At 60.3% G+C, this 19,921-nt stretch overlaps 1 protein-coding gene across 14 annotated transcripts in view; it reads right to left on the bottom strand.

The window, feature by feature from the left end:
* The window catches only part of ESPN (espin), a 34,186-nt gene that overhangs the window by 2,569 nt on the left and 11,696 nt on the right, over positions 1-19,921 (bottom strand). For 2 of the 14 annotated variants that reach the window (XM_086344229.1, XM_086344231.1), the window contains exons 3-12: positions 15,521-15,707; positions 15,215-15,397; positions 14,936-15,067; positions 11,733-11,934; positions 10,559-10,830; positions 7,484-7,645; positions 7,204-7,393; positions 5,919-5,945; positions 4,631-4,776; positions 4,284-4,547 (exon numbers count right to left, since the gene is read on the bottom strand). In XM_086344229.1, the coding sequence (XP_086200355.1) occupies positions 4,284-4,547; positions 4,631-4,776; positions 5,919-5,945; positions 7,204-7,393; positions 7,484-7,645; positions 10,559-10,830; positions 11,733-11,934; positions 14,936-15,067; positions 15,215-15,397; positions 15,521-15,707 (1,765 nt within the window). Of the gene's footprint in view, positions 1-87; positions 2,303-4,283; positions 4,548-4,630; positions 4,777-5,013; positions 5,190-5,918; positions 5,946-7,203; positions 7,646-10,558; positions 10,831-11,732; positions 11,935-14,935; positions 15,068-15,214; positions 15,708-19,921 lie in introns of those variants that run through there. The other 12 variants (XM_086344223.1, XM_086344224.1, XM_086344225.1 and 9 more) reach the window with 12 other exon arrangements.

Genomic DNA, 19,921 nt, shown 5'->3' with positions numbered 1-19,921 from the left:
CCTATCCTATTCTGAAAGGTGGGAGACACCAGCTCAACAATTGTGCGGCTGCAGTGACACCATGCGGGGAGGATCCACACAGGCAGCTTACAGCAAAGACTTTTATTACTTGCATGTTACAGAGGAGAAAGAGTCTGGACACATCAAATGAAAACTGCACATGTGGCTCCCCTGACCTCAGCCAAAGAGGTCGCTCTGAACTCCAGTGAAAAATGAAAGCCACAGGGCCCCAAGGGGGACCCACAGTCCCCCACTCACAGGGGCTGCTGTTTCCACCTGGCTCCACACGGAGCCAGGCATTGCTGCAGAGCCAAAGGGGGACACCAGGTTGACCCTGTGCTCTGCCCTGCCGATTCCTGCCAACACCCCACAATCGGCCACTAAAGGCTGAGACAGCCTGGTCCTGGACACTCTGGCTTTTCCAAGGCCATTCGTCCTGTCCTGGTTTCTTCCTGCCCTTCTGGAGGGGATTAGACAAGCATCCAGGCCCAGGTTAAGACACTTGAGGGTAAATTCCGGATCCTCTGGCTCAGATATCAAAGAGTTCTGCCTCCTTCTCCTTCCAGAAGGAGAAGCTCCGGTCGATGTACCGGCAGATGTCCTCATTGCTGAACTCGCCCATCTCAGACACCAGCTCCAGAGGGTCTTCGGAACTAGGAGGGACCGACGTCGGGGGAGGCGCGGGCGGGGGTGAAGGCGGGGGCAGCCGCGCAGGGGTAGGCGCCTCGGGCTGCCCCTCTGGCCAGTTCCCTGCCTGAGCTGTACTGGCCTCTTCCATTGGTTCCCTCTCATCCTTATCTGTCCCTTCCTTTTGCTCCTTCTCTGTCTCTTCTCCCCGAGCCGGTTCAGCCTCCGGGCTGTCTTCGAAGAACTGTCGTCTGAGGTCCTCGAAGCCGTCGCTCCAGCTGCGCCGGCCGGCCTCCACCTCCTCGATCACCACGCGGTGGAAGAGACGGATGAGTTCCCACGGGTGGCTGCCCAGCCGGTCGAACATCTCGTAGCACAGCAGGTGGCGGAACTTGCGCTCCTCGCGGCTCAGGCCCATTTCGAGCAGCTGGAAGTAGCCGAGCATGAAGAGGTCCAGCGTGAGGCTGTCGTAGCGCCGGGGCGCGCCGCCGTCGAGGGGCGGCAAGAAGTGCTCTGGCCAGTACAAGCCGTGCGCCAGGGCCCGGCCGGGGGGCTGGCGGGCCGGCACCTGCCGCAGCAGGCTCCGCCAGTGGCCCAGCAGCTTGCCCACCACCTGCCGCTGCTTCAGCAGGCGCAGCAGCCGCTCGTCCGGGCCATCGCCTGCCGGCGGCCGGGAGACAGCAGCGGCCTCTGGGCCGGGGTCGGCACCGGCGCCCGCAGCCACCACGCGCGGCAGGAGTCTGCGCAGGCGCACCTGGGCGTGGTGCCCGGGGCCGCGGAAGGTCGACTTGCGCCAGTGCTCTAGGAAGAGGTAGACAATGCGCTCCTTGCGCATGTCAATGTAGTCCTGGACGCCGCGCAGCTCGGTGGAGGACGGCGGCCTGCGCGCCAGCTGCTCGGGCCCTGGCAGCGCCGCCTGGCGGCCCGGCGCCACGGGCGCATCCAGGACGCCCACGTACTCGCCAGCGGCCGGCAGGCCGTTGGTGGTGGCGGCGACGGCGGCGCTCGGCTCGCTGGGGCTGGCCACCGCGTAGTCCTCCTCGAGGATGGGCTCGCGGTCCGGCGCGCTGGCAGGCAGCGAGAGCTTCCGGCGCGGGCCTCGCGGGGGCTCCGAGCCCAGGGCGCGTCGCTCGTACATGGTGCGGAGGTGCCGCACGGAGACGCCGCACTCGAGGATCTCGCGCGCCACGGCCTCGCGGCACCAGCTGAGCGAATGCGAGCGGCCCAGGCAGAGCGGGCCTGGCCGCCAGGGGGCGTCAATCAGCGGCGGCAGCGGCTGGCCCGTGTCGGCAGCCAGGAGCTCGGCCGGGTGTGCTGGCCGTCCGCCCAGCGCGGCCAGCAGCGAGGCCATGCTCTTGAGCAGCACGGAGATCTTGCTGCACCAGGCGGGCAGGCTGGCGGCGCGGCCGTGCATGCGGCGTGGGTCGACGGTGAAGCGCGGCGCCGACAGGGCGGCCGAGATGGGCAGCAGTTGCTCCAGCTCCAGCTCCAGCTGCTCCAGGCGCGCCTCCAGCTTCTGCGCCTTGTGCAGCACCTGCAGGTTCTCAATTTGCTGCTCGATGCGAAGGATGTCGGCCTCGGTCATGAGTTCCCCGAAGGGCCCGAGGATGGCGTTGTGCTCGCGGGAGTACCTCCAGCCCTCGCGGGGGTAGCAGCAGGAGCTGGTGGCCGTCAGCTAAGGCGGGGAAGACAAGAGAGGGGAGGGGGGCGCGTCTCCCTCCGGCCCGGCTCCCGCGACGGTCGCCGGGGGGCGCTATTTGCATGTCCTGGGTGGTGTAATGGCTCCGCGGGGCTGGGTTTGCAGGGGCGGGCCGCGCCTGGCCGGCGGAAGATTACGCTGGGGCGAAGCTTCGGCCCAGGCCGCCGCTCCAGGCGCTGGGCAGTGTCCGCTTTGGTCGCTGGCAGAGACACACAGCCGGGCGTTGGGCGCTGTTGCAGAGGCAGGGCCGGCGGATGGGGTCTCCACACCTGGTTTGGTCGCTCATTACACCACCGAAGGAACATGCAAAAGGCGTTGAAGCTGCGACAGACGGCAGTCCTCTCCCTCCCCATCCAAGGTCTGCGATTTGAGGCCAGATCCCAGCGAGGCCGCTCCTCACTCCAGACAGATGACCCCCCCTAATCAAAGTCCCCTGCAGCCAAGCCCTCCCTGTCTATGCCATCGGTTTTAGTGCTGAATGAGAGGCTGCTAAAGAACCTGTGGCTTCCACTCCTATTCCCACCCACTCTGACTCCTAGAATAACGCAACTGATAGAGCTAGGCTCGCCAGGCACTTTCTTAGAGTCTCATCTGTTCCTCATTCTACACTTTTCCAGCGGGGTGGAGGGAGGGGCTGCCATCACTTCACAGGCGTACCAATCCATCCTGGCCAGTACAGTCCCACTTAGGAACATGTTTCCCACATACAAGTATGATGATGCCTCAACTTTCAAAGAAGCATCTATACATAAATCTGTGTTTTGGCTGGTTTCTATTATTAAGTTTATTTCCCTGAATTCTATATACCTGCTTCGCTTGCCAGAAGGTGAGTGCTTTAAAGGTAGATACTGTGACTTGTACATGTGCGCTCCACTACTTGGCTTTCGCTTGGCACTCAATAGATACTTATTGAATAGAAGTTTAAAAAAAAATGATGATGCCACTTGACCACTCAGTCCCACTCCCAGGCTCCCCACTGCTCTAGGAGAAAGTCCATTTTCTTCAAAGCCAGGCCTCGGTGACCTGACCAGGACTGACATCTCCAGCTCCACCCCTTGGAGCCACCACACCCGCTCTGATTCCCAGACCTCCCTTGTCCTTCCTACTTGCTCTTTGCTCCACTCTTTTCTCTGTCCCCTTCTTCCTAATCTTCCACATCTACCTTAGACATCACTTTCTCCTAAGCCCACCCCAAACCCAAATATTAATAGGCTGGTGGGTCTCAGGTTGCCCAGTCCTCTGCCCTCCCCATCAGAGCACCTCCTCATTTGACCTGTTTTGTCTCCCTGGGGGCATTTATTACACTACTAAGGTGCTGTGTTTGGTTATTGGTTGACACCCCACCCCCACCCCCACAGCCACCTTGAGAGCAGGCCCTGACATATTCACTGTGAATCCCCAGTGGATACAACAGTGTGCGAAAAACAAGACAGCGCCCAGGGGATATTTGTTCAGCAGATGAAGGGCAAACTATCCTGCCAGCCAGTGATGGTGACAGATGAGAAGCCTGAGGCTGGATGAGGCAGTTCAGGAAAGGAGCCCAGGGCAGTCTGACTATGACCAAAAGCCTATTGGCTGCTCCTACCATCCCTAGGATGAGTCAGCCTCACCTGAGAGCTTGTCGGAAGTGAATAAGCCCAGCCCCACCCAGAGCACCTGAACCACAATAGTCATGGTAACAGGATCACAAGCGATTTGAGGGCACTTTAGAGCTTGATGAACATTGCCTTCTTGTCAAGGGACAGGCAGTTGGGAGCTGGTGGGGGTAGTGCTGGCGGTGGAGACTGGGAACACTCCCAGAAGAGGGGTGGTGGTGGTCCAACCCTGCTTTTTCCCAAAGGTCGTGGGAACCGTCTGAGGCTGAAAGGGCCCGAGCAGGTTGGGGGATGGCGTGGGGGAGGGGCGACGGGCCCAGGTACAGACCCCAGGGTGCTCTGGGAAGCCCTTCCCCACCCACCTTCCGCCTCTGCTCCTCCTCCTCCTGCATCTTCAGCTGCAGCTTGCGCACCATCACCTGGCGCTTCCACTCGGGGATGGGCCGGCCCTGCTCGTCGTACGTGGGGATGAGCGCCTCCACGTCCAGCTGCACGCCCGGCGCAGGGGTGGCGGGGGGCGCCGGCGCCACGCTGCCATTGAGCAATGGCTGGGACCCCACGGCCGGCGGGGTGGGGCTCCGGGCCCGTGATGGTGCCGGCGACACCGGCGGCAGCGGCGATTCCGGCTGCGGGGAGAAGCGGCGGGGCTGAGTGCTGGGCAAACAGGAGTGAAGGGGACCGGGGCGGGGCCGCCTGTCGCGTCTCCTACCTGGGAGGCCGGCTGCCCACTGCCGGAGAACACCGTGGTCAGCCCTTTGCTCTGCGGCGTGGGCTTCAGACTCTTGCCCGCCTTGATCTCAGCCAGCAGCTCCGAATTGTCGCCCGTCGGAGACATCATGTTGAAAGACTTGGTGCCTGGGCGGAGGCAGGAGAGGAGACGCTGGCCCGGTGTGGGGCCCGCACTCCCACCGCCCCCTACCTGCCCTCTGCTGCCGCCTCCCCAAGTCAGCTCGGGCCCCGGCCTTCCCTTGGGCTCAGAGGGCAGCTCTCCAGGTCCTGCCCCTCCACCCCAGCAGCTCTCAGGGACCCCAGAGGCGGGTCCTCCTTGGCTGGCAGCCTGTGCGGCCCCACCATCCTCCCGGCCCTACTCACGGGGTGTGGGGCCCCACCTGGAGGCCCCTGGGAGTTCATGATGGCTCCTGGGCCGGCCCTGGGGACTCTAGTGAATGTCTCCGCCCAGCGTACTGACTGCCCAGCTCCAAAACACTACCTGGGGCCAGCCACCTGACCTTTGTCCCAGGTTCCCTGGCGCAGCCCTACCAGGGTGGAGTCTCCCATCTGACCCTCTCTGCATCAGCAAAGCCCAGTGACCCTTGGACTGAGTCACCTGGGGCTTCCCTGGCTCTAGACACCGGACCCTGGATCCCACAACCTGGCCGGTCCCCTCCCACCTTCCCCACACACGCCCACAGACAGACACCCGCGCAGACAGACACACTGGTTGCAAGCCCGGAGCACAGTTATGGCAAAGCGCAGCTCACTTCTGGCGGCTCCAGGAGAGCCGAGCCCTAACTAAGGATATGGGATGGGGGCACTTAGGAAGAAGGGCCAAGCGGATGACATGCAAATGCGTGGCGCGGAGTTTGCATTTTCCGACGAGGCCGGCGGTGGCGACCGGGGTTTGAAGAGGGTTGTCTTTCGAGCCGGAGGAGGGGTCAGGACTCGGTGAGGGGAAAAAAGCGGGAACCAACAGCTTCTAGGTCCCCGGGGCTGGGGATCCCCGAGCACAGTAGTGGGAGGAGGAAAAAAGACAAAAGTGCTGATGGGTGCCCGCTGCCGGCTCATTTCTTTAGGCTACACTGTCAGCCGGGCACAGAATGCGCATGCGCAGGTGGGAGTAGTGGCGGTCCAGCCGGTGGTGTCCGGCACCCCTCACCTGCCGGCCCCTCCTCCTGTCCTTTCCTCAAGCCCCCAGCCCCACCAGCCGGACTTTTTCTGAGCCTGCCCTGTGCCCCGCCCCCGCGCCTCAGCCAGGAGCCGCGCACGCAGCTACTCACTCTTCCTGTGTCTCAGGACTCTCACTTCTAGGGACGGAGAGGAGAGAAGCGACAGCGAAGTTAGGGGAGGGAGGGGGCTGGGGTGAAGCCAGGACAGCAGGGAAAGCGGGAGGAGGGGAGGGAAGGAGATGCCCAGAGAAGCCAGGGAGAGGAGGAACTTTGCGGTCCATCTGCCCCTGGCTCAGGCTGCGCTGGGGCTCCACAAGGTGGTCTGCTCAGTTCTCAGCTTTGTTGGTGCCCTGAGAGCTGGGCTGGGCTGCCATGGGCCCTGGCCCCCCTCACCAGGGCCTCAATCTTGGCATTGGTTGGGATAGGGCACCCAGCCCAGGCTCTGCTGCGAAGGGGTGTGTGGAGAAGCCCAGAGTCCATTTTTCTTCTGTTCTTAGCTTCAGCCTTGCTCCACACTGCCAAGGGAAGACACTGACCCCAAAGCTGGAGGTGCAACTGATGGTGAACATGCTACCATGGCTCCAGTCTGAAGGGGCTGTGGCTCCACAGGTACCCAAGGGTGGCCCTACCTGGAATCCTGCTGCAGCCTCATGCCCTAGTCAGGGAGATGAAGCTTTGGATGGTGGTTTTAACCATGATCCTGGTGCCGAGTGGCTGGGTGAGGAAGGCATCTCCGCCACCCACTGAGGCTGGAATGGAAGCATCAGCACCCAGATACCACCTCCTGGGCCTGCTGGGGGCCCTGACATGCAGGGAGCCCCACATTTCAGAAAAGAAGCCCGGGAATCCTGGTCATTGGTCTAACTCTTTAAAAAGTATGATGCTCGGGGGTGTCACCAGGAGGGGGAGGGCAGGGTATGATGGACAGCTGGCCTTGTCCCCCATAGCTAGGCCTGGGATGTATAATGGCTAGCTTGGGAGAACAAGAGAAAGTGGCCAGGAATGGAAGAAACACTCCGGAGAAATATGGGGCAGGAAGAAGTCTGTCCAGCAACCCTGCCTCCGTGAAGCTAATTCTACTTCTCTGAGCTTCCCTCTAGCACCAGCCTGCCACTGGAGCTGGGAGGCCTTCCCTACTGGGCCAGAGGCAGCAGGAGGGACCAAAGAGGGCAGGGGACTTGCCCCGGATCACACAGCAGTCCTGCTCTGACAAGACCTAAAGCAATTCCAAGCCTTCCCTTAGGGTCAAGTCCTCATTGGGGTAGGGGCTGCAGAAAGATCAAGTAGGTAAAGAGGAAGCACCAGGACAGTGGCAGCTGGGGGAGGGGGTGGTCTAGGTTTCCCTCCCCGTTCAGGACCAGCGCCGCCCTCCACCCCTCAACCAGCCCCTACTCACTGCCAGTGGAGGAAGAGGAGCGACGCTGCCCGCCGGGGCCCGAGCCCTCGAAGGGCAGAGGCGGAGCAGGCGGGGGCGAGCTCAGGGCCTCGGGCAGGGGAGGCGGCGGGGGCGGTGGGGGCAGCTCCCTGGACGCCTTGGGGTCGGCGCCACAGCCGTTGTGCACGTGGTTTCCCGGGAGCAGCACCGCCTGCGGGGGAGCCGAGGGGCCAGCGAGTGAGATGCGGGCGGCCCAGCCGGGTCCCGGGCGGCCGGCGGGCGCGGGCTGGCGGGCACGCACCTCCTCGCTGTGCGCCATGCCCGGGCGTGCGACCAGCGGCTCCCCGGGATGGCGGCCCAGCTGGCGGTAGTAGTCCCCCGTGCTGGGCTGCTTGCTGAAGGCGCGGGGCTTGCGGCCGGAGTCCTGCCTCCGCAGCCCGTTGCGACCGTCGCGGGAGCTGGGCTGCGGGAAGACAGCGGGCGGAGTGAGCCCTGGGCACTTGTCCCTTACGCCTCCCGGCGCTTCACCTTCTGGGGGCTCACGGTCCCCGACCCTTCTGTTCTCAGAGCGAGGATTGGGGCGAAGGTACGGGGAGGGGGGGGCCTCGGTGAAAGGGCAGGCCTGGTTGGCCAGACTGGGAGGGGTTCTGGGCGCGGGCCAAGGGGCGCAGGAGCCCCTACCGAGGCTAGAAGGGGCGGGCCCTGGGGCGGGGTGACCCAGCCCGAACGCCAGCGGGGGCCGAAGCAGGGGTAGCTCCCGGCCTCCGCAGCACAGCGGCCCCCAGACGGCCCCGCGCGCCTCTCTTGCGGGGATCCCACGCCGAGGAAGCCCACTCGAGAGCCCGCGTCCTGTGTGCTCCTGTTTGCCCAGGGCCCTCGGCGGGCCGGCCCGCGGCCGCGTCTGCTCCTACCTGCGACCGCGCCGGTGGCCCCCCGCTGTGCACCTGGCGGCGGGGGCAGCGTGGACCCGACACCTGCGCTACCTGATCTCTGCTCTCAGGTTACAACCCAGCCCGCCCGACCGCGCCCTCGAGCGCCGAACAGCTCTGTCGGCCTGACATCACCCAGAGCCTACCAATCCCTGGCCGAACCCCCCAAACAGCCGGTAATATCACGGGGAAGGGGGGTGGCCAACTGCTGGGCCAAACCTGGCCGCCGCGCCTACCCCGCGGGCCAGATGTGGTCTCGCCCCGGCTGCGTCTCTCTCCCTCCGCTCCGCGCTGAGCACCCCAGCCTCCATCCGCCAGAGACAACTCGGACCTCACTGTGGGCACTTCCATGTTTGGCCCCCCGGAGTTCCGGGTCACGCCCCCGCTCTTCCCCTCCCGCATCTGGAACCCATCGCGGTCTGCGTAAGGGACACCGACACTCGCGCCCAAGACTCGGATTTCAGGGGCGGCAGGGCGGGTTCGGGTGACAGCGCGGGCGGCCCGCCCCGTCGCAGCCGACCCCCACAAAGCCTAGCCCGGGAAGAAAGACAAGAGGCGGAGGGGCCAAAGGCCAAGTCACCTAGCAGGGGCTGTCCTCTGCCCCACCCTCAGTCCGAGCGTCCCTCTGGTGGCCCCGGACCCTCCGAGCCCCAGCCGGCCGGGCTCACGTTGCAAGGAAACGCGACACCGCAGGATTCGTTTTCTGGGCCGGCCTGCCCCCTAGGCGCCCCCTGCAGCCCCGAGGCGCGGACGCCGCGACCCTGCTCCTGCCCTCGGTCGGGAAAAAGCCGTGGCGGGGGGCGCGGAGCACACAAAGAGCCCTTTGTGGAGCGGCCCCAGAGCCTGCCTCTGAGCACGCACACACCCGGGAGGGGCACGGAACCGCGCAGTCCTGATGCTCTGGCTCAGGGGAGCGGAGGGGAGGGAGCGCAGGCCGGGCCACCAGTCCTGCGGCTGGAGGCTGAGAGCAGAGCCCACCAGCTCGGCCGAGAAAGTCCACTGGCCCAAGGCACCCTGCAGGCCTCTCCTGGGCCCCCTCCACCTTCCGGAAATGAAAAGGGAAGGCACTGAAGGCCTGGTCTGAGGTGGCAAGAAGGGGGTAGACGGGTGGCCTTGCAGGGACTGTATCCTTCCCTTCCCCCACCCGGTGGTTGTGTGACCTGGGTCACCTGTGGGAACTGGTCACTGAGCTTGGCTCTGGAGAGCTTGCCTTGGGCTTGAGAGAGAACTACAAGGTCAAGGCTCCCACAGGACCTTAGAGGAGCTCTATTCTTTACCCCTGGAGAAGGCAATGGCACCCCACTCCAGTACTCTTGCCTGGAAAATCCCATGGACGGAGGAGCCTGTTGGGCTGCAGTCCATGGGGTCGTTAAGAGTCGGACATGACTAAAGCGACTTCACTTTCACTTTTCACTTTCATGCATTGGAGGAGGAAATGGCAACCCACTCCAGTGTTCTTGCCTGGAGAATCCCAGGGACGGTGGAGCCTGGTAGGCTGCTGTCTATGGGGTCGCAGAGTCAGACACGAATGAAGCGACTTAGCAGCAGCAGCAGCAGCATTCTTTACCCCAGACTCAGTCACCTGGGGTCTCAGGGGCCCTCCCTTCTCAGACCAGCCTGGTTTTCTCCTCTTGGCCAGAACTCCAGGGCTCCCTCCGGGCCTCCGTGCCACCCAGGACTCTCAGAGCTGTGCACGCCAGCCCTCTGTATCGTCCCTGCTCCAAAGCCTCGGCCACGATCCTCCAGGCCCTGCATCATGGGTCCCTCACACTCAGAGTGCCCCCTGAACTCAGGACCTTCTCACTAGCTTGCTTCTCCCCAGGGAGAGACCCCATCTTAGGACCGGCTTGTCTATTCACCTGGGAGCTGAAGCCCCAAACTGGGGACCCAGCCTCCTTATTACCCCCTGCCTCCAGCCCCCACTGCTGAGAGTGCTGAGCCCTACTAGTGCTCCCTCTGGTGCTCCCTTCCACCCTCCTCTGACCCTCACTTTCACTACTGCCTGCATCTCCCACCTGGAAGACACTCCCTTGGGAGCCATTCTCCCCCTGTGCCCAGAGCTGGGTACATGTAAGTCTGTGGGGAGGCAGTTTACACGTATTCTCTGCCATCTCCAAGACACCCTGCTCCTCTGGGCAAGATGGGGTGAGGATCCAGCTCCTGAGAGGCATGGCTATCAGGGTATATGTTCCTTCATGCCTCTCCTGCTCCCCATCTCCCCAAAGGGTGGTAGCTATGTCTTCCTTGTCTCCCTGTCTCCAGCATCCAGCCCTGGGTCACCATGGAACTGAGCAGAAGTTTTGACTCCTGAACAGGCCATTGGACCGGGGACCCCCATCCCTCGCCCTGTACCCACGAGCCGGGCTAGCCGTTGGCCTCCACCATCCCCCATCAGCCCACTCCCGGATCTGGAGGGAGGCAGGCTGTGTGTGGGGGAATTTCACTACCTCCTTCTTGAAGGCCTCGGTCTCCACATGTCGGAGTTTGTTCTTCGTCTGCAGGTAGATGTCAGCTGCTTGTAGCCCTTCAGGGGGCTTGGGAGCTGGGAAGCCTGGTGGGGGTGGGGGCAGCTGGGTGCCTGGGGGCGGGGGTGGTGGAGGGAAGTCGGGTGGTGGCGGTGGTGCTTTGGTTTTCTCCATCTTGCCACGGGGCAGGTCCGGCTCTGGGCTCAGCATGTCCATGTAGCTCTGTATGTCTGCTGCTCTTGGGCTGGGAACCCCTGAGAGGGAGGGAAAGATGGGTTGGGGAGTTTTCAGAAAGGCTGACCCCCGGCTGGAGACCCCTCTTCTGCCTGGAAATGACCTGCCACTGGGGGAGGCTGGCTTCAGTGGAGCTTGGCATGCATGGCTCCACTGTGGGTCCACCATCACCCTGGCCCTGCCCACCCATAGCCCTGCACTGTGCTCAGGTTGGAGGGGAGCTGGCAGAGGGTCTGGGCTCCAGGATGGGCTTACAGGGCAGAGCTACCTGGAGGGCAGAGGGGTGGCTCCTCAGGGCAGATCTGTCAGGGCAGGTGGCAGGAGTCTGGATGGCCACACCCCAGCTTTGCAGGGTGCCTGTCAGCTCTGCAGGCTACCACCTGGTGGCCTGAATCCGGCATCACACCTAAGCTAGGGCTTGGTCAGCATGTGTGGACACACATGGCTGGCTTCTGCCTGAGTGTGCATTCATGTGTGTTCATGAAAGTGTGTGCATGCTTCTTTGTACTTATGAATATGTTTGCATTAGACCTGGGGTCTATGAGTGTGTGCAGGTATTATAGGTGTGTGCACATGTCTGTGTATTCATATTTATAGATTGTGTGTACACCTGTGTAAGTGTGCACTCGAGTGTGGGTAGGCGTGTGTAATGTCTGGGGAACTTGGGTGAACAAGGATGAATTATAAGTGGGGTGCATGTAGCTTCTGTGGGTGGGAGGGTACCTGTGGATGTACAGGCATGTTTGTGATGGACACACACAAGCATGAGTGTCCCCTGTCCTCACCAGAAGCAGCGTCCCCTCCTGGTGACCTGGGCAGTCTCCAGTGTCAGCCACAGGCACAGTAGGTCCAGGGATGGCCCTGAGGGCCCACTGGGCTGGCTCTCATCTGCTCCCCTCCCACCTCCTCCAGGCCCACTCACCACGCACAGAGCGCTGGCCCTTGACACTGGAGTGGCCAGAGGAGCAGGAGTCGTAGTTGGAGAGGGTACTGGTGGGCGAGCTGAGGTCAAAGTTCGGCCGCTGGACTGACATGGTGGTATTGGGCGAGGACATGCCCGAGTCAGGCTGCTTGGTCTCCAGGTCAGTGGATGGATCCCGGGACAGCACGCGGTGCTCCACACTCTGAGTGGGAGAGGAGGCCGTAAGAGCAATCCCGCCCCAAAGACCAGCACACTCTGGGCCAGGGTCCTGCCGTGTGACTTCGGTCAAGCCACTTGCCTTTCTTGGCTCCCTTCCCCGTCATGAGAAGGTCGCTTCTCAGGTTCTTCCCAGGCTGAGATTCAAACCCAGCCCCCCAACAGCAGGACCATGGGTTCCTGAGAAAATCCCAGCCCTGGTTGGTCTCAGCTCAGGGGTTGGGGACTGCCAGAAGAGAGGGTGCTGGGCTGGACCCCAAGCGAGGGCACCCATGGCACCAGCCTTCCCCTTTCTCATCAGCGGCAGAGGACCCAGGCTCCAGTGCAGCAAGGGGGCATAGGCACTGAGTGGGTAAGAACATCTGAGCAGCTGGGGATAGGGGATAGGTGCACAGCACCCACAACTTGCAGGAAAGACTGATCCTCCAGGATGGGCCAGCAACCCCCATCTCTCCCTGCTGGCCTGGAGCAAACTCTATCACCAGCCCAGCCCCAGTCTCCTCATGGAGACTTTGGGGAAAGGGTGGGGCCTGGGGTGGCCCAGCTGAGGTGGGGGAGATCAGCCTGAGCTCAGCCATCCCCCACCACTGCCTCTGCCCCTGCCCATGGCCTGACCCTCCCACCTGGGAGCAGGCTAGGGTGGGGGCTCTGCTTACGTTGCCCATGCTGGCCCTGCTGCCGGCAAGACTGCTGCTTGTTCGATGCTGCCTCCTGCACAGGCCTGCTCCTCCCTGCCCTGAGCCCCCTCCCTGCCTGAGAAGTGTCACAGGCCCCCCGGGAATGGTAGGCAGGCCTGGCACCAGGTAACAGCTCAGCGGCCACGCTCATTGGCCCCGTAATTAGGGGCTCTGCAGGAGTGTTTGCCTTTTCTGGGCCAGTATCCTCCATGGCTTGGATCTGTCACACTGCAGCTGGTCCCGCCTAGTGAGGGGACCAGCGCCTCCCCACCCCACCCAGTTCAGCGAGGCCAGGCCCTGTTGCCTAAGCCATGAGCCATGGGGAACCATAGGAGCTGGGCTGGGGCAGCAGCCTAAAGCTGCCAAGCCTTCCTTGGCTGGCAGCAGTGCTCACCAGGGGTGCCCAGCCCTGACCTGCAGATAACAGCGGTTAGGGGCAAAGGTTTTGCAGCCTGGGGGTGATGGTTTCAAATTTCATCTCCCCCACTTACTAGCTCCATGCATGACCTTTCTGTCCCTTGTCCTTTCTGTCTGCACCTAAAACTCTTCATCTGTAAGTGGGAATAACAGTACTTCCTGCCTCATTATATTGCAACAAATATTTTAAAAGTTAGTGAAGTGCCAGTGCATGGTAGCCAGTAAATACCATATGTGTCAGCTGACAATATTAATATACAGTGCATATTAACTGCGATGACCCTGTAAAGCACTAGGCAGGGTACCTACTGCAGTCAGAATTCAAGGAGTGGTTCTTGTTTGCTCATTGCCTGCAGCCACAGCTTCCATTAGGAGGCACTGTTCCCCCCACCCCCAAACAATTTCAGATGTTCTCAGTGGAAAGGAGCCCACCCCAGTGCAGAAATGCCCTTCACAATGTCCACTTCTGCTTGTATACCCCAGTGACAGGCTGCTCACTACCTGAAGCATACTACTTTCTCTGGGTGGCCCTTTCTTGGTGTGGGGTGAGTTCTTCCTCGGGGCCAGAGCAGTCTCTGACCCCTGGGCCTTGCTGTGCTCTGAGGTCCCCAGAACCAGGGTGTCCCCATGTGCTCAAAGACAGGGCATGCAATGCTCTGGGCAAGAGGCCATCGACCCTCTTTCCCCCAGCCTCATTTCACAACTCCTCTCATGGCCAAGCTGCCCCTTCTGAAGATGCCTGAGAAATCAGCCCTCTTTCCTCCCCTCCTGCACCAGATGAGGCAGAGCCCTGGACTGGGAGCCACCCACACCTGAGCTCAAAGCCCAGTGGGTTACTTAATGGCTTTTTAATCATAATAAAATAATTTAGAAAGAGTAACACAACTTTGCAATTATGAAGTAGCCATGTAGTGAGAAAACATGGGAGTAGTGATGAAGAGCGGGATCTCCAGGTTAGGCCACTGGGTCTCCCCAAAACTCAATTTACCCATCTGTGAAATGGGGACATTAGCACTTCCTACCTCAGAGGATGGTACGTATGTGTGTACACACTCAGTTGTGTCCAACTCTTTGCAATCCCATGGACTGCAAAGAGTCCACTGCAACCCCCGGTGGACTGTAGCCCACCAGGCTCCTCTGTTCATGAGATTTCCCAGGCAAGGATACTGGAGTGGGTTGCCATTTCCTTCTCCAAGGGATCTTCGCCACTCAGGGATCAAACCCATGCCTCCTGCAATTGGCAGGTGGATTCTTTACCTCTGAGCCACCAGGGAAGTCCCTGGGGGGTGGGGTGGTGAGAGTTAAATGGATGTATGTGCATGCTACGTCGCTTCAGTCATGTCTGATTCTGCGACCCCATGGGCTGTAGCCCCCCAGGCTCCTCTGTCCGTAGGATTCTCCAGGAAAGAATATTGGAGTGGGTTGCCATGCCCTTCTCCAGGGGATCTTCCTGACCCCGGGATCGAACCCGCAACTATTACTTCTGCATTGGCAGACGGGTTCTTTACGACTAGCATCACCCGGAAAGCCTGAGAGTTAAATGAGCTAATTAATACCTGGGGGCAGGTGAATGCACTTTACTATTCCCACTGTGTGTAAGCGTCGTTTATCCGAGCCTTGGGTCTCATCAGGATGAGGCTGGTCCTCTTTCCCTCGATATTTTTGCCTGCATCCCCTCACTCCCCAGTGGTCAGTGGTCCTGGGCTGAGAGGTCATGTGGGGTAGTGGTCCAGGGCACTTATTCCTGTGACCTCGGGCAAGGGGCTTCACTTTCCTGAACCTCAGCTTCTTCTGTGGCAAAAGGGGTAACAACACGTACCCCTTAGGGAAGGTGGGGGCAGGGTAGGAGGGGTGCAATGACACGGTGAGTGGGGAGCAGCGCCCTGGGCGTACCAGGTTCTCCACGGTGCGCAGGTAACGGGTGCAGTGGCTGTGGCCGTTGTAGTCCGCGAGGTCGGCGGCCGTGTACCCGTCGCGGTCGCGGACGTCCAACTCCGCGCCGTTCACTACCAGGATCTGGCAGCACTGCAGGGGCGCGCAGTGAGGACCCCTGGCCGGTAGCCGGGACCTCGGCACGGGGGCAGAGCTGTGCTGCGAGCGTGGCGCCAGCAGAGGGCGCCCGCCCCTCCCGCTCTCGCCTGGCCTCCGGGCACGCCCGCGCCCCGCCCTCACCTCCAGCTCCCCGTTCTCGGCGGCGTCATGCAGCGGGGTCCCGCCCCACAGGTCGGCCACGATCTCGCCGCCGTGCAACAGGAGCCAGCTGAGCACTTTGGCATGGCCGCGGCTGGCCGCGAAATGCATGGCCGTGGCGCCGTCCTTGTCCTTCTCCGACAGACTCACGTCGGTGCAGCTCACCTGGGAGAGAGGGGGCGGGGCGGAGAGGGGCGGGGACTGGGCTCCAGCCCCCCTCCTATCCCCGCCCCCGTCCCGTACAGGCCCCGCCCCCAGGGCCCCACCCCGACGTGTCCCCGAGCTCACCAGCCACACGATGACCGAGATGTGGCCCATCTGCGCTGCGGCGTGCAGCGGGGTCATGCCATCGTGGGCGCTCAGGTGTGGGTCCGCGTCGCACTCCTGAACCAGATACTGCGTCACCTCTAGGTGGCCCTCCTGGCACGCCAGGTACAGGGGCGTGGCACCGTTCTTGGTTTGGGCATTCACTCCCCTGCGGAAGACGCAGCACCCACCGTGGGCTCTTAGCACCCACCCCCCTCCAAAGCCTCCTTCGCCCCTTGACCGCTTCCAGGGAGCCCTGGAGGGTAACTGGAGAAGACCTAGTCGCTGGGCCCGGCCCCCCAGCTCCCTCTGGACACAGTCCTGTGCCAGCCTTCCTGGGTGGGGGCCCTCTGGCTTGCTCCCCACCTACCCCTCGCAGCCTCCTTTCTACAGTGCACGTCTAGTGACTGAGCTAGTCTCTGCCCTCAGTAAACATCTCACCTTTTTACCGAGGTCTACAAGGATGCTGTGATCTGGCCTCCCCCTACCTTTTCAGCCATGGATCCATTGTCACTGTGAGTCCTCGCTGTCTGACCTCTGTGTCTTTGATTACGTCCCCCCTCTGACTGGGGATGCTCTTCCCATCTCTCTTGAAGACTAAGTACAGGGACTTCCCTGGTAGTCCAGTGACTAAGACTACACACTCCCAAGGCAGGGGGCCCGGGGTTCCATCCTTGGTCAGGGAACTAGTTCCCTTATACTGCAGCTAAGACCTGGTGCAGCCAAATAAATAAATAAATAAATATTTTTAAAAAGACTCAGTACAGATCCCTCCTTCACGAGGCTTGTTCCACTACAAGAACAGGCTTTTCCAGCCTCTGTGCCCCATACTGCCCTGGGTTCACTCCATGGGCCACCTGTCATGCCCAGTGGATCAAAACTTGTTTTGGCCTCTGCCATCCCCGACTGAGCGACTTCACTTTCACTTTTCACTTTCATGCATTGGAGAAGGAAATGGCAACCCATTCCAGTGTTCTTGCCTGGAGAATCCCAGGGACGGTGGAGCCAGATGGGCTACCGTCTATGGGGTTGCACAGAGTCAGACACGACTGAAGCGACTTAGCAGCAGCAGCAGCAGCAACAGCCCCCAGAAGACTGAACTCCCAGAGGGCAGAGTGGTAATGTCACCAGGTAAAACACACAAAAAATCTGAACTTTGGATGTGCTTAGTCGCTCAGTTGTGTGCAATGCTTTGCTACACCATGAACTGTATCTTGCCGGGCTCCTCTGTCCATGGAATTTTCCAGGCCATAATACTGGAGTGGGTCACTATTTCCTTCTCCAGGGGATCTTTCTGACCCAGGGATTGAACCTGTGTCTCCTGCATCGGCAGGTGGATTCTTTACCACTGAGCCACCAGAGACAACAAATAATTTTCTAGTATAAGTATATGCCCACTGGGCATGTGGACGTACATATTCTAAACTGTTAATTGTTGTTTATCCAAAATTAAAATTGTCCTGTGATTGTTGTCAGTCTGGCTACCCTGCAGGTGAATGCCATCCACTGAGCATGTCCCATGTGCCGTGACGCTAGCAGGCAGATTCTCAGTGAACACCCTCCTTAAGTCTTACTGTCATTCCCATTTTGCAGAGGGGCACCTGAAGCCCAGGGGCTGTGACTTGCCAAAAGTCACACAGCTGGTAAGTGGTGAGCACACATCTGTGTGATGGAGGGCCAGGTGCACAGCAAGAACCAAGGGAGTGGAGGAGGGGCCGTTTCCTGTCTTCATCCCTCAGGCTTCCTTGGGGCCTAGCTTGCAGCTGTCACTGCCCCTCATCCCTGCTCCCAACTCCCACAGAAGGGTCTTAACTGGAGAGCCACTCTCAAGAAATGGAGTGCTGCTGGGGAATAGGGACACTGGGCTGGCTGCTGGCTGAGCCTCAGTTTTTCTGACTTCACAATGGGTGTGGACACCAGGGTACAGTTACCAGATATGAGCACAAGGTGGAGCCACAGTCTAGGCCCAGACCCAGGAGCTCCCAGTGGGTCCAGGACGGAGGGTAGGGGAGAGTAGGAGCTAAGTCCCTCTGGGCTGGATCAGGACTCTGGGCCCCAGGAACTGCAATTTTCATCGGACATCATACCTTCCCACCCATATGCCTCCCCCATCTATTTGTTCACGACAATCACACACTCCACCCCCACCATCTACGCCCTGCCTCCCTCATCCAACTGCCAGCCATGTGTCCATTAGTGAGGGCACCAGGCCACCCAGTCCTCCTCAACCTGGGCCCCTCCTCCATCATCCACACTCTTGTCACCCACCCATGACTTGGCCCCTCCCTCTCACATACCCCTCGGACCCTCAGCTGACTTCTCCTGTCCCTAAGACCCCATCTCCGTCCACCTTCCTGACCTCTGCCCGCTGCCCAGGCTGCCCGCAGCCCCCACTGGGCACCCAGCCCCAGATCTCTCCATCTTCCTAATGTGGGAACCTCCTCCTCAGACACAGAACTGCCACTGGCCAGGGCTGACACTCAGCCTGGGACCCTGCCTGGCTGCCCTCCATTACCCAACCCGTGTCACGGTGGAGTGAGGTCATGAGTCCCACCCATACACCGTACCTGGAGAAGATGCTGGCTCTCGGCCACCAGCCTCCACACCCTGGTGCCAGCGTCCCCCACCCCTCCCCCTTGCCATTCACATGCTGGTGCTTCAGGAGGAGCCTGTTTAATATTTCATGACTAACACTGCATGGCCTGAATTATTCACTGTGTAACCAAGGCACGAATTGTGGTGCTGGAGAAGACTCTTGAGAGTCCCGTGGACTGCAAGGAGATCAAATCAGTCAATCCTAAAAGAAATCAACCCTGTATATTCATTAGAAGGACTGATGCTGAAGCTGAAGTTCCAATCCTTTGGCCACCTGATGTGCAGACTTGACTCACTAGAAAAGACCCTGATGCTGGGAAAGATTGAAGGCAGGAGAAGAAGGGGATGACAGAGGATGAGATGGCTGGATGGCATCACTGACTTGATGGACATGAGTCTGAGCAAACTCCGGGAGATAGTGAAGGATAGAAGAGCCTGGTGATCCTACAGTCCATGGGATTGCAAAGAGTCAGAAATGACTTAGTAGGGACTGAACAACAACAACCACCAAGGCACAGCAAGTGTTGGGGTCCTGGGGACTGGGGACTGGAGGGGCCACTGCCCAGGGCCCACTGGGCTCTCGAGGGAGGGCTGAGACAACGCACACAGCTCAGGGCACTAGATCTGCCTGGAGCCTTGTTCTCCCAGTCCTTCCTGCTCAGCAGGTAACTCATGACCCACAGGTGTCCAGCCAGCCTGAGATCTCAGAAGGTCTCAGAAGCTGGCACAGAGCAGGACTTGAGCAAGAAGGGACAGTCCAGCCCATAGCCTCCCACCCGGCCACTGGTTGACACCCATCTGGAGGCTCTGCTACAAAGTAAATGCTCAGTAACCCATTCTAGAGTCACAGCCCCCAGCCTGGGAGACCCCAGAACATGGGGCTGGGGTGGGAAAGGGGGTCCCAGCCTTATTCCCCTCTTCTACATCAGCTTGGAGGCAAGAAGAATGGGCACCCTCACTCTCACTGAAGAAAACTACAAAAATATGGATGAAAGACTTCCTTGGTGGTCCTGGGGCTGAGACTCCAAGCTCCCAATGCAGGGGGCTCAGGTTCGATCCCTGGTCACCCTGGTCAGGAAACTAGAGCCGGCATGCCACCACTAAGACCCAGAGCACCCAAATAAATATATAAATAAATACTTTTTAAAATATGGATGAGCACAAGGAATGAAATAATGAGTTTAGATGGAGAGAGAAGTGAATTTATCTAGTAGTATACATATAAGCTTATGTGTATGTATATGGTAGTATACATATACATAACTAGTTTATGTTATGTAGTATAAGTTATGTATAAGGATTAACACATAACAGGGATAGCAAGTACCATCCACTGAACAATTGCTCTGTGCTAAGCGTGGAAGGGAGCACAGTACACGTGTCCCCCATCTAGTCCGCCTAATGCCCTTATAGGGGAAGTGTTGGTATTGCTTCCCTTTTACAGAGGAGACTAAGAGAGAGGCTCACTCAAGAGGCAGAGGGGGCCTCAGTGCAAGAAGGGCCTGGCCTGCGGGCTGCTCTCAAGCAGCGTCTTGCACGCGCTCTCCGTTCACAAAGCCGTCCATGAAGTAAGGATAATAATCGACACTGAGACATTCTTGGAAAGCCCTCAGCAAGGCCTAGCACCTTCCATGTGTTTTAGGATCCCTCTTCCCTTTGCCTCTGGTGGGGGGGCACTGTGGGCCTGGGGTATCCAGGCTCCACCAAGCATGGGTCAGGCCAGGCAGTATTTTGACCGTGGGGAGTCACTGGAGCATAGGGGTGGGGCCTCGGGGGACCCCACGTGGC

This window comes from Bos grunniens, chromosome 16, assembly GCF_055505025.1.
Source record: "Bos grunniens cultivar Pamir isolate PY7600 chromosome 16, Bosgru_T2T1.0, whole genome shotgun sequence".
NCBI lineage: Eukaryota > Metazoa > Chordata > Mammalia > Artiodactyla > Bovidae > Bos > Bos grunniens.
This window is presented reverse-complemented; position numbering and strand designations above follow the sequence as displayed.